Below are 13,999 nucleotides of genomic sequence, written 5' to 3' on the forward strand. Positions count from 1 at the left end.
TAGGGTGAGTGAGCAGGGCCCTGCCTTTGAGATGGTCCATCTAATCGGGGCCCGTGGGGCATAGACGAACATCAGCCAACCATCTGATGGCAGGATGACAGTCCGCCTTAGCGAGGAGATGAGGCATTTAGATTTTATAGGAGATGCTGGCAGATTCCTGGAGAAAGGAGGGGAGCACGCTGGGCAGTAGGGACCTGCAGGAGCAAAGGCCTGGAAATGGGAAGCTGTGGGCACGCTGGGCCCATAGCAAGACTTCCTGTCAGTGAAGGCACTGGGTGCATGAGAGCTAGAGGAGGGACTGAGGCAGGGCAGGCAGGTGGGGACCAGATCAGGGAGGGCCTTGACTGCAGATAGAGGGGCGCGGCCTTCATCTTGTAGGCAACAGGGAGCCTCTGAGTGCTTCTGAGCAGGGGAGGGAGGAGCTTCGTCGGAATGAGGAGGCATCAGTCTCAAGGCTGGCCTTTCCTTGCCTGCCTCCATCACACCAGGGCTTCACCTTCACCCACTGCCCCTGCAGGCACGTTGCCATAGGGACCCTAGGCTTTGGCCTTTTGGGCTTGTCTGAGACTCTCAAATCCACCCACCTGCCTGCCTCTGCAGGGGCCATGGGAATGCATCAGCCTGGGCCTGACTTTATTTCTTGCCTGGCTGTTGAAAAACAGAATCCAACCTCTCAGCAGGTGTAGGGGGAAATGGACTGATTTTACTTTCAGTAACACACTTGCTTTTCAGCCAGTATAGCCAGGCAGAAGGGAGGAATGCATTCCTCTGAGCTTTGCAGGGCCTGAGCTACAAAGCATTCTGGGTCCTTGGCCACGAGGCCTGGAGCTAGTGTGATTAGCTCCTCCAGAATGGTCTTGCTGAGCACTTTCCTCATTTGGGGCTTTGCTTTATCAGTATCCCCCTGAGGCTGTCCTGCCCAGCTCAGGGCGTATTCTGGAGGCAGAGAGGGGGAGTTCTCGCACTCCCTTCTGCAATGGCTTTTTCCACGGCGACAAAGCGGGCTGTCTCTTGCTCCGGATATTGGTTTCCTGCAAGGTGCCTATTCCTGTAGCTGTGGCATTATTTGGGCCAGGACCATGTCACACAATCCCTGGACTATTGTGACTCTTGAAAAATCCTCAACACTGTGGGTGGCCCTCAGCTTGTGTGATGGGCCTGCCTCCTCCTGGGGGACAGGCAGGGGTTGTTTCTCACACACTCTGTGGGGGAGAGTCTCACTGCCGGTCGTCCCTCCTCAGAACATTTACCCCGCATACTGAAGATAGTCTGAGCTGTACCCCCTGGGCCAGCCCATATTACCCAGGTGAGGAAACCGAGGCCCAGGAGCAGAGGAGATCAGCCTGAGGCCCTGGAGCACGCTAGTAGCAGAGCCAGCACGTGAGAACAGGCCGCCCGGCTCCGGCTCCAGGCTCGCGCTCTTCCTCCTTCTGCAGTGCATGCTGGGACCACGCCGTCCATTCTGGGGGAGAGCCATCCTGGCCACACCCCGACGGCTGCAGGTGGTACACAGCCTGTGCCCCTGTGCTGCCCTGGGCGCTGCCTGCCTCACTGAGCTCTCATCACCAGGCGCCTGTGCAGGTGGCCCTGATGGCCCCTCTCCCTGCCAAGGCCTTCAGAGCCCCTGCTCTGAAACAAGGCCCTCGCCCTGCCTATGGGCAGCTGGCTGCCCACACCACTTCCCCCTGCCGTACACACCTCCCCAACTACTGGAACTTGGGGTGTCTCACTTCTGTGTCTAGGACCAGGTATGCCAGGGGAGCGCAGGGCAAACATTGGAGAGATGCGAAAGGGATACATTTATTGTCTACTGTGTGCAAGGCACAGAACCAGGGGCCTGATAGCCGTCATTTTATTTAATCTGTAAACCTCCCTGGGAGGGTTTCTCCCACTTTCCAGGGTGGAAACTTGCTCAAAGAGGTTAGATGATCTGCCTGAGGTTGCACAGGCTGGGAAGTTGGGTGTCCAGTCCACACCCATCTTGTACCAACTGCATCCCTCCCCCTCAGCAGCTTCTGACCTGGCCGCTTGGCATCTTCTGCATCTCCACTGCAGACACAGGGCTGCGCACACCCAGGCCTGCAGGCCACATCTTCCTGCTTGTAACAGGTGAGCCAGCCCTAGGGTGCTGTGGTTTCAGGGGGTTGACGACCTTGCCCAAGAAGAGGATGCTCTGGGTGTAGGTAGAAAATACCATCAAAAGGGAGCACCAGACGAGCTAAAGAAGCGATGATTCTCCCAGGAGGCCATAAAGGTGACCAAGCAGCCTACGGCCGCTGCAGCCTGGGCGGCAACCTCATCCACCTCCAGAATGGCCTTGCGGAAACTAGGAGGGTGATCACAACTGTTCCTCCCGAGAGAACGTGAGTCAGGGCCCAGAAAAGACTGCGGGACCAGAGCTGGCTGGAGAGCAATCCTGCAACTCACTGCTTACAAAGCCACTTGTTGGGGATTTGACAGCAAGAACTTCTACCCTTGGGGTGTTGAGCTAGACCTCTGATTCACACAGTAAGGATGGCTGTCATGAACTAAGTACTTATATGGGCCTCAGACTCTTTTTAACTTCATAACCACCCTGTGAGATTGAGGTATTATGTCTATGTTACAGAGGAGGAAAATAAATTCAGAGACTAGGCAACCGTTTAATGCCTTAAGGGGCAGAACTGGAATTCAAACTCTCAAACCCAAGGTCCTACCTTCTAGCGCACATCTGTCTTACTTGGCTGAAGTCCTAGGCCCCTTTCTCTTATCTAATACTATCGCACCCAACCAGCCCCACCTGCAGCCCTCCTCGTTTGTCCAATGGGTTTATCACTCTCCATGGGCACAACCTATGCAGGTGCTGTCACCCAGACTTGACCAGGAGAGCTCACTGAGGGCAGGGACCTGTATTTCCTGTGCCAAGCACCAGGCCCAGCACATGGGGGTTGGTTTGCAGAAGCCCATGCTTCCATTCATGTAACTGAACAGGCTCTGAGACTTCATGCGGTGGCAGGGACAGCACCCAAGGGGTGGAAGTTCCCCAACAGGGCCTCTGGGGTTCAGTGACCGCCAACCGACGGTACCCTGGACAGCTGCAGGTTTCGCTGTTTGGTGATGCTGGACAGAGCCTGCTGTGAGAACAGGTCGGTGAAGCCAGTTTGGGCAAAACCTGATCTAATGTACAGGAGCCAGAAATCCAAAAGCTGGGGAAACCTATCTCGAGCTTCCTGTAAAAATACCTGAAAGACGCACTGGATTAAAACACTGGACTCATGAACCAGCCAGTGATCCCCTCCAGGTTGTGCTCTGCACCCACTGGCTGGCCCTACCCCGTCTGAGTTCTGTCGCCCCCAAACTGTTTGCTGCTTCCAGCCCCTCAGAGGAGTGCTCCCTGGTGCTTAACGCCAGGCTCCGCGGCCCCAGGGCCTGCTCTCTGCAGGGCCTCCTTCCACTGGGAGCTCCTCTTGGGCTGAGGCTGCTGTCTGTGGGTGTGCCAGGGAGATGCAAGCCTGCTGCGTGGCAGTTCCGCCTTTGCCTCTGTTGGGGACCCGTGGGTTTCACTTCTTCAGGACCTTGGATTATGGTCCTTTTCTTATACGTGACTGGTGACTTCTCCCAGTCATAGTTCCAGGGGAGTGAGGACAGGCTTGGGTGGTGGCTGGGGTTTTCCTACGCCCCTCCAGGCCGGCTCAGTCAGTCCTCTGGACTGGCGGTCTACCCGCTCACTGGGACTGCCACCAAGCCTCATGCAGGATAAGGACTGCATCTGGGACCAGGGCTCTCAATTCGGTTCTGCTGCTCTTTTCACTAATGAGGGCAAACTCATATCTGGGGTATAATAGGAGAGTTCATTATTTAAGGAAACCCATGGAAAGTCTGGGAACAAGTATGAATTCTTTCATGACTTGGTAATCATCCCATTTGGGCTGGGCTTTCCCTAGGAGGGTCCATGTGCAGGGCGGCCTGCAGACTCGCACCACGTGGCCCACTGACTGCCTCTTCTGGAGCAAGTTGTTCCACCTTGTTAGCATCTCTGGAGTTAAAACCTCCTCCGTCTGCTTCATTTCTCCTCAGTTAGGATGACAAAGGCCGTGTCATTTCCCTTGTGATCCACCTGCAGCACCGAGCAGGGCAAGGACCTGTCGTGCCGACTGTGGTGCTGTCCCCTGGGCATCCTAGGCACCTCAATTGCCGTACCCTCAGCAGCATAGAAGTCTTGGCGAGTGGCCATCGAGAGCATGGATGGCTTCTCCCACGGAGCTGAAGGGAAGAGGGAAAGAAGGCACAGAGCATCTGCAAGCCAGCAAGCCGACCGTCCAGCCAGGGAGACGTCCTAGCAGCTCCTGCAGAACCACACCCTTCTCCCCGTCCCACCATTTCCTGTACCATCAGGGCGGACCATTCATTCAAAATCCCATATGCCTGGGGAATGGAGCTCTTTGGGCAAAATCAGATTCTAAAATGAGAGATACCCAAGGATGTCAGCAAGGTTGTTTCATGTCTTCACCAATGACATGAAATGGCTGCACTTCAAATTTTGCCAACCTGATGATTGTGTAGTAATAGTTCATTGCGGTTTTGATGTGCACTTCTTTGGTTATAAAGGAGATTGAGTAACTTTTTATGTCTGTTGAACAACTAGGTGTCCTTTCTCTAGGTCAATGCCAGATCATGTATTTTACCTGGGTTTCCATAGGGCTGATTCTTCCTGGTTTGCAGGAATTCTCTGAATACTAACCGTGTACTAGTTCCGTGTGTTGTGAATACCTTCTCTGCCGCTCAGGCTTGTCTATTCACTCTCATACTGGTGTGTTTTGGTGAAATTCTTAGCTTTAATGCAGTGAACATACTGGTCTTTTTATTTATGTTAGGTCTTTTGTGTCTTGTTTAGGAAGTGTTTCCTACCTTGAGGTCAGGAAGATACTCTCCTATATTATCTTCTATGTCTTGCCTCTTCTATGTAGAACTTTGCTCCACCTGGAATGAATACTTAGGATTGGTATGAGGAAGGGCCCAACCTATTCGTTTTCCTACATGGGTACCTAGTTGTCCCAACACCAGTTTGTTTCTTTTTTAATCCATCCTTTCCCCAATTTTCTGCCACACCAGCTTTGACAAATACCAAATGTCCACATATCCATGGGGCCATTTCTTGGCTTTATGCTGGCCTCTTTATTCCATCCCATTGGTCTGTTTATACACAGTCTACATTAATACACATTTATAGTAAGTCTTGCTCTCTGGCAGGAAAGTTTTCCCATCTTACCTATTCTTGGTCCTTTGCACTCTCATGTATATTTTAGAATCAGCTTGTTAACTGCCACCAAAATAATAACAACAAAGATCTGTTAGGATTTTTATTGGGATTACATTAAAAATTCAGATTACCTCTGGGGGGAACTGACATCTTTACCATATTAAGTCTTCCTTATCAGGAATATGATATATCTGCTTTTTTCCATAAGTCCATCATAATGTGTCTCTCAATATAATCTTGTCTACAGAGATCCAGCACATCTTCTGTTTGCTTTCTTATAGGTACTTTCACTGTGTCCCCAGGTGACCTACACTGAACTCTTGGGACAACATGTATGTCTCGAGAGTATTGGGCGATGTGTCGGAGGGCAGGCTGTCTCGATCTCCCTAGTTCATTAAAAGAAAGAAACCTCTTTTTCTTATGCCAAGAACACAAACACAGTTGGAATTATGTCTTTTCTGGGAAGAGAACACTAAAAATCTTCATTGTTTCTTGCAAAAGTTTTTGGTGGGGTACTGGTGTATACTATACGTTTAAATTCCATTATATTTGAAAAGGAATGGAGTTGGTGGAATATTGTGTGGACACTCTGATGAGATCTAAATAAAGTTTTCAATAGCATAAAACTAAATACACACATACACACAGGAGTACATGTAAAACTTGGTAAAATGTGAATGAAGTCTGTAGATTTCATCAATGTCCATTTCCTGGTTTTGCCATTCTACTACATTTATGAGATGTTATCTAGGGGCACCTGGGTGAAAGGTACTTTTGCAACCTCCTTTGTATTTATGGTTATTGCAGAATTAACAAGGTTTAAAAAAAGTTTTCAGTGGTGCATGAAAATGCCACATGTAAAGTGCAAGCAGTGACCAGTTTAGCTGGATTATTAGTCTGGGACTATTTCCCAGAATCTGTTCTCTGTTGATTTAGGGTTCAAGGTGGCTACAAGCATGAGACTAGGAGGTAGATGTAAAGCAATCACTGCGTGATTCAGGTCTTTGCAGGGCATGGGATGAGGGATGGACCCAGAGGAGCCCTGTGTGAGCCAGCTAGTCCAAGCTTTCCTCCAAGTTCCTTGTCCCTAAACTAGCCCTGCTAATCAACAATGTCCCTAAGCCACCACCTCGTGCCTTCGGGAGCCTCCCCATAAGCTCCGTAAGTGGACCCATGGTGGCGGCTGGATGTGCCTGGCATACAGATTCCTGATAAGCTCCAGTTTATTCATCTGTACCAGTGGCTTTTCTTTGTCCCCCTCCAACTCCCTCTTCATCCAGACATTTCACTTCCCCATCCCCTCCTGCAACATGTGAGGTCTAATTCCTCTAAGAACCCCCTTTCCCCTAATACTCATGCCTCTGATGGAATCTCTGATCACAATATCTGTGCAAAGCTCACTGACCAGATCCACAATCTTCCCTTGAGTTTCTTCCTTGAAATGGTCATTGGTAAGATGGGTTATGCCCACAGAGTTGAGGAAGTTGGTGCCGAAGAGTCTGGACCTGTAGAAGGCCAGGGTGACATTAAGGAATCTCAGGAGTGCCAGCTCCTGGCTCAGGAGCAAGGTGCTGCCCGTGTGCCTCTCCAGCCTGTTGCCCGGGAGGTTGAGATTGTGCAGGAGGGGCTGGAAGGCCCGGTGGGTGTCCGACTCAGACACCTCTGTGAGGATGAAGCCCAGACCCTCTAAGATCTGGGCTGGCTGTGCAAGTGGGCCTCCGGGGACAACATGGCATAGGTGGTGGCAGGGATGCTCAGGGGGGAGAAGATATTGATCCTGGGGGTTGGAAAGCCATCAGGTGGTATATGAGGAAGGTAAAGGCAGTATTGCCTGGGGCAATCTTGAGGGGGGCGGGGGTTGGGGGAGCCCTTACGTGGGCGCAGAGCCTCTTGATGGGGCTGTTGGTGCGACCTTGGCCATCAGGCTCAGGGCACAGCTGACCATGGAAAAGGGTCAGTAGCCCAGACAGAAGGAGGAGCAGGTGGCTGGCAAGATGTATCTTCTGAGTTCTCAGGTCTATAGGAGGAAAGGGAGTGCCCAGGAAATTCTCCAGAACGTCCAACCCGGGCAGGGGCAGGGCCCCGGGCTGGTAAATGACACCCTCAACCCTTGCAGATGGACTTGCAGACTAGCAAACACCCAGTCCCCTCTGCGTGTGGTGACAATACTGCACAGAGGTGCTTCAGATTTACAAAGCAGGCTCCTAGCATCCACCATCTCATTTCATTTCCCGTCTCTGTGAGCTCTGCACAGCACTGGGCTCCATTCTCATCACAGGCTGGGAAACAGAGGCTTCCAAAGTGAGCTAACCAAGCCAGGCCTCTGGGCTCCTGGCTGGGAGTCCTCCACCAGGGGAGCCCATTCCCTTAGCTCAGTGACCCATTGCACCAAGGGTGCCATCACCAAAGGCTATTTTAACATCTATTCCACAAGCATCCGCAGTGTACTTTACAGTTCAGAAAATCACCTTTGTGCCATTCTGTTGGACCCTCTTACCTAGGCAGAGGTCAGTAGAACTGGTGTGCTTATCATTACCTTGTACAGATAAGACCACTGATGCTCAATCAATGATTTGCCCGAAGTCACAGGGACAGGATTGGTCCCTCTTCCTAATGAATTTAATCTGCCCCAAACCAAATGGCCCTACCGCTTTCAGGTTCTCCGGCCCAAACACCGGTTGTCATCTGTAACACCTGTCTAGCCTCCAGCCGCCCCACCTTGTCCAGCCTCTCGGCATGTCCTACAGGTCCTTCCTTCAATCTCCTGGCCCCTTCACAGCTACAACCCTCATTAAGTCTCCAGCATCTTCCACCCAGACCAGGGGCCAAACAACTTTCCCTGTAAAGGGCCAGAGACTGTGGGCCATGGAGTCATTCGCCCTGGCTGTGCTGGCTGCAAAGTGGCCCCTGCAAAGTGTTGTAAATGGGCCTGGCTGTGCTCTCATGAAACCTGATTGATGGACACAGAAATTTGAATTTCATATACTTTTCAGTGTGTCACAAAATATTGTACCTTTTTTGATTTTCTTCAACCATTTGTAGTTTGCATTCTTAGCTAGTACAAAAATAGACAGTAGGCCACCCAGACCACTGTGGGAGCTTCTTAATGGACTCTGTACCCTGTTTTCCACCCAGCAGTTGAAGCAATCATTTAAGAACACATCTTCACCCACCCACCAAACACCCTTCCCTTCAACATGGCTTCCCACCAACTGATAACAAACCCTCCCCCTGAATCCCCTATGCTTCTCTCTGGCCTTACAGGGAGATTAGTCAGAATTCCCCTCTGCTGGGCGCTTTCTGAAAGTACCCGGATCAGGAGCCAGAAGACCTGAGTCACTGTGGGCTGTGCGTGTCCTTGATGGGCTGAGGCTGTTGGCAGGTGGCGCTAGTTCCCCAGCCAGCACAGCCAGCAGGCTGGTGCAACCACATGTAGGGGTCTTTCCGCCTCAGGATTTGTCACCTTTAAATAGTGTGACCAATTGTCCCAGTTTGCCCAGAACTTGCCTAGTTTCAGCACTGCAAGTCTTGTGTCCTGGGACTCCCAGTTCTCAGCAAACCAGGGCAGTTGGTCTCCCTGCCTCTAGGTCTCCGACGTGGCCCTCAGAGGGTTACTCACAGCTAAGGCAATCCTGGAGTGGCTGTCTGAGCTCTAGAGGTGGCCCAGAGTTGTGGTTTGGGTTTATCAAGCGCAGAAAGACTGGAGAAACCTCTCAGCACCACCTCCCACCTCCCTGGTTGAGTAATTATTAATGAACAGCCCCATAGGTGTGACATGGGCTCTACACACAGAAACCTGACTGATGGCCGGCTTGCATCCTCCCAAGAGAGCGCCCAGACGCACTGTTCATGTCGTGTGCTGAGGCCCAGGGGAACTCCTTAGTAGGTCTGGCCTCCACCCTGACCCTCATTTGCTCTGCAAACCTGAGCACTGTTTCTCTGGGTTTCTGTAACAGCTTCCCATCCCACCCCCCACCCCCCACCACCTGAAAAATGAAGTTTTGGACCAGATCAGGGGCAGCAAACTCCAGAGCCATCACAATCCAGGGTGACATGATGGGAAATGGATCATGTGGCACAGAGAGCTCTTTGCACCCCGACAAAAACCACCCAGGAGCTAGATCCTTCCCAGGGCCCCCAGTTTGCCGTTTGGACCACGGGATTTCTGAGGCGCCTCCCAGCTTTGAAACTACATGGTTCTGTGATGGAACCCCCTGAGATGTCACACGTTGGCCTCAGACCCCTCCCTTGGCCAGGAGTCCAGCGGTACATTTCCTCTTTACCTGTGGAACTTGGAACTGCGGTCTCTCCACTACCCACTGAGCTCTGGGCCTTTGGACCACCCTGGGGCAGGTGGAGGTGTGGGTGACATCTGGCTGCTTCTCAAGCCATTTGAGGAAGGACCACAGGGAGCAATGTGGCCTTCAGTGTCCTGAATGAGATGCTCTTGACATTCAGGCTTCCTCTGGTCGGCTTCTCTGAATGTGCTTCCAGGCCCTGTGAGCCTTAACTTGAGTGGAATATGCATCATTGAGCCGCAAGATCAGGTTGGGAGGCCTGAGCTGGGCAGAACTCAAAATGCTAGAATAGAAACAACACAGGCCTAGACCCATCCAGCCTGGGGCCCAAATCCCAGCTCAGCTGTTGGACTTGGAGAGGTTCAGGGGTGTGTTCAGATTCATGTAACAGCAGTGCATCAATACAAAGGCAAGGGGGGAACTTGACGTGTCAGATAAGAGTGAGAACTATTATTTCATTCTCTGTCTCTTAACACACATGCTATCTTAATCCCATTTCACAGATCAGAAAACTAAAACCCAGAGAAGTTGGTACCTCAGATTCCAGAGTTAGAGTAAAGCCCCGGTTCTTTCTCTGGTTGTCAAACCTGCCATCCTATTAGAATATCAGCTCCAGTTTGGTGCACCGCCGCAACCCACGCGGTAGAACGGGTTGCGGCACTCAGCAGGCGCTCCGCCACTGTCCCTGAGTGACTGAATGGAGAGAAGCTGGTTACTGATTTTTGGCCCCATGAGTGTAAAAATTAATTATGCCCTTTAGAATAGTCTGCAATCAGGGTTTCTGCTTTGGAAGTCTGGCTTCCGCAGTGAGTTCAAGGCTGATGGAACAGATTCCAGGAGTCAGGGTGTGCTTGGCTGCAGCTGGAGGGACAGGCAGCCTGACTCCTCTGTGGGCACACAGCAGCTGCCCTGTAGTTCCCGGAGCCTGCCCCTGCAACGCTCTGGACAAGGTCGGAGTGGCTCTGCCACCACTGAACTGTCTAACTTTGGGCAATTCGCTGTGCATCTCTGAACCTCACTTCCATCACCTGCCAAGTCAGGAGCAATCGCGAATCAGAAGGTCGCTAGGAGGGGGCTGAAGAGGCAGCCTCCAATGTGCCGAGCTCTGCCTCAGGCTCAGTGGCATTTCCCTCCTCCCTGCCGTCTTCCGGCAGTGGTGGAGAGCAGGGACTTAGGATCTGCACTCCCTGGGTTGAACCCCAGCCTCATCACTGGCCAATTACTTCACCTTAGCATCCTCATGGTGAACTGTGTGTAATTGTCCCTAAATCTCAGGGTTGTCATGAGGGTCAGTAAATTCATGTGCATGAAGTGCTTAAAACATGTTTTGATAATAGGAAGTGCAGTGCAAATGTGAGTTATTCCATTGTATTATTCCAGACAGTTTGTATATCATTCATTTATCCTCAAATAGGCAAATAAGGCTGAATCAATGTTTTAAACTTCTTTGCATTGTGGTCCCAATAGAGTGTCTCAAGAAAGCTTCCTAAAATATGTACATCCATGCAACATTTTACAATTTAAGGAGATTCTTAAGTCCCACCCAGGCCGTGTGATCCCCGTCCACTGGGACAGCCATTTTCTACCGCAGAAAGCAGTCCTACATAATGGAAAATGGAAATGACCTTCAGATCTTTACAAGGAGTCACTGCCCGAGCGTGTGAAGGAGCGTGGGGCTCATGGGCACGCGGGGCTCATTCCCACCCAGCACTTGGCTGCTTCCTGTCCTAAGGCCTCTGGGAGGGCTTAAGGATTGTGAAAACCTGGCATACTAGATCCCAGAATGCCCATGGTTTCTCATGAATCATGTGTGGGATTCAAGTGAGCAATAAATCATGTCACAGTCATATCTGTATCTTCGTATCAGGACAGGCCTGGCCTAGAGAAGATGCCAAATAAAAATCAGTGAATGAATCAATGATAAGATACCAGAGGCTCTGTTCAAAGCTTGGGCAGGGTGTGCTCCAGAAAATAGGAAGGATTTCAGCAAGAACTGGTTTAAATGAAAAAGGAAAAGCTATCTGACCTGGAAATCCAAGGCAGAAGTGGAGTAGTGTGGACTTGACCATTTCTCTTTGCCCCCCAGAAATGCCAGTGGAAATGACACTGCTCTGGCTGAGGCTGCTGTAGTGGCGGGGTTGAGATTCTCGGCAGGGAGCAGTTTTTCCCACCATCTGAGTGGTGGCCTGAGCTGGGCTGTGGTCATGACTCCCACCCCCTGGAGGCCCTCCCTGTCACTGTGCAGCTTCAGGCCCAGTCCCTTCTCTGGGGTCCTGGCTTCCACAGCCAGCGCAGGTGTACGGCTCCATCTGTCCTTCCACCTCACCACTCCCACCCCTTCCATATGCCCTGATGTCTAGGTGGAGCCAGGATATTGCCCTTAAAAAGGCTGGCATTGTTTTTGATTCTCAACATAATAATGTCACCCTGAAAAATTTAGGAAAATATAGTCTAAAGAAGAAAATAAAATCACTTATAAACTTGTCATTCAGCTATAACTAGATTTAATTTGTTTACTTCTGGTCTTTAAAAAATGGGTACATGCACATAATATCAACAGTGAGGCCTTTCCAGTCTTGGTCTTAATGGAGACACAAAGATAATAAATGTTACAGTTCAAAGAGAGCAAGTCTCAAGCAAATAATTCACTGAAGGTGGTCAAGAACCAGGCTCCTGGTTCTTAAACACTTCATTTACATGAAAAAGGATTTAAAAGTAGGGAGAAGGTGGAGACAAAGGATTTATGGAGGGATGGAAAAGGGGTAGTTCTCTTCTCCTTCCCAGGTCACGTCAAAACGAGGGTGTCATGGTCACAGAGGCAGCACGGTCGCTTTCTGACAAAGGCCCTAACCTGTTCAGGAAGCTCCACACGCAGGACCTAATCACTTCCCAAAGTCCCTGCCTCTCAACACCATCCCCTCTGGGGGGCAGGATTGCAACGTGTGAGTTTGGGATGGGGACACAAAGGGCCTTCACCAGGGGCACTCATACCATGCAGTGTGCACCCCTCTAGTTGGGGCCACAGTGGACCGGGGCCTGACACTTGTCAGGAAAATCTAAAAGGCCGAGGCGGGCTGGTTATCCTTCCCGGGAGCTCTGCACCTACTTCGCTGTCCTTCTCTGCAACTATCACTTTCTACCTGGCTTTGGGGAATGTGGGCACACACGTGTCCCGGTTACTACTGCTGGGTAACAAACCAAATCAAATTTAGTGTCGTAAAACAGCAGCAGTCATCGATTGTTATTTCGTCTCAGTTTGGGCGTGTGTGGGTTCGGCTAGGCAGGTCTCAGGGACTTAATCACCCACCGCCTTCCCAGCAAGGGCTTTGTGGGGCTAAGTCCCTGCAGCTTAACGGTTTACCACCAGAGGGCGCGCGGCCATTTCTTAATCGCCAGTGTCAGATATTCTTAAAACCCTTGCCCTGGGGCTTAGGGTGAAAAAGAGTGGCTTTGTGTCCTTTTAAAGCACACCTGGCCCTCTGCTATTCTGAAAGGGTGTTGAAGCTAGCTCACCTAGTCAAATACTTCCTCTTACAAAGACGGAAAGAATTTGCCCAAAGCAAGTAAACGGCAGAACTGGGCTCAGAAAAAGGTACACAGGGCCCTTTGCCCCCCACCAGCTCAGACTTGACTGAAGGTTGGAGGAGAAATAGAAACACTCAATGGCTCAGGGAAGAGAGGACTTTGGCTGGTCCCTGCATTCATCCATTCCTTTAATCAATCCAGGGATTTACTGAACCCTGCTGTGGTGACTGACACCATCATGTTTTCCCTGGCAGGGCCAGAGTAAGCAAGCTCTCACCTGTAACGGCTGTGGTACGCAGCTCTGAAGGGGAGGTTCAGGAGTCGGGACTGACTGTAGGCGGATTTGCTGTGGCCAGGGGCAGGGAAGGGACCTTTAAGCTGAGCAGGATGAGGATTGCTAAATTAAAGGAGAGGAGTTGGAGAGTGCCAGAAAGAGAGCAGCATGTGCAAGGGCCCTTTAGTAGAACAGAGCATGGAATGATGATGGGTGCACAGGCAGCAATGTGCCTGGGTCAGCGCTTGAAGGGCAGGCCGTGGAGAAGACGGGAAGAGACAGGCATCGGGAATACATGGGTGCACAAGACACCACCTTGACTTTAGGGGACAGGAGACAAGATTTGACCACAAGCAGAAACAGCATGGGACTGTTCCAGGCCAGGCCATAAGCCATAGGACAGGGGTTGGGAGGGGGATACAGGGGCAGGCTTCATGGAGAAGGTGGCATTTAGGTTGATCCCACTTGGGTTGGATTCAAGGGCATTCGGCTTCTCTTCCTGACTGCGCAGAGAAACTCTCAACTTAGCCGTGAGGATTTTCCATCTGATCTTGATCAGATTATCCCAGAAGGTAAAAATCACTCTGAAAACCAAGAGGGAAGGGCAGGGATGAGGATTTCTGCTTTCCAAGGGCCAACTTGGTCCTCCAGTCTTCGTCTCTG

At 51.1% G+C, this 13,999-nt stretch overlaps 1 protein-coding gene across 1 annotated transcript; it reads right to left on the reverse strand.

Moving 5' to 3' along the window:
• Window positions 1–709: 709 nt before the first annotated feature.
• On the reverse strand, window positions 710–10,269 carry LOC108397566 (kallistatin). The gene is given in 12 exon segments (XM_073212252.1): window positions 710–936; window positions 1,303–1,462; window positions 2,021–2,218; window positions 3,066–3,139; window positions 3,142–3,221; window positions 3,979–4,063; window positions 4,066–4,242; window positions 4,665–4,690; window positions 6,529–6,940; window positions 6,943–7,011; window positions 7,014–7,368; window positions 10,177–10,269. Coding segments are annotated over 12 exon segments (1,956 nt in total).
• Window positions 10,270–13,999: the final 3,730 nt, after the last annotated feature.

Source organism: Manis javanica, chromosome 8, assembly GCF_040802235.1.
Source record: "Manis javanica isolate MJ-LG chromosome 8, MJ_LKY, whole genome shotgun sequence".
Lineage (NCBI taxonomy): Eukaryota > Metazoa > Chordata > Mammalia > Pholidota > Manidae > Manis > Manis javanica.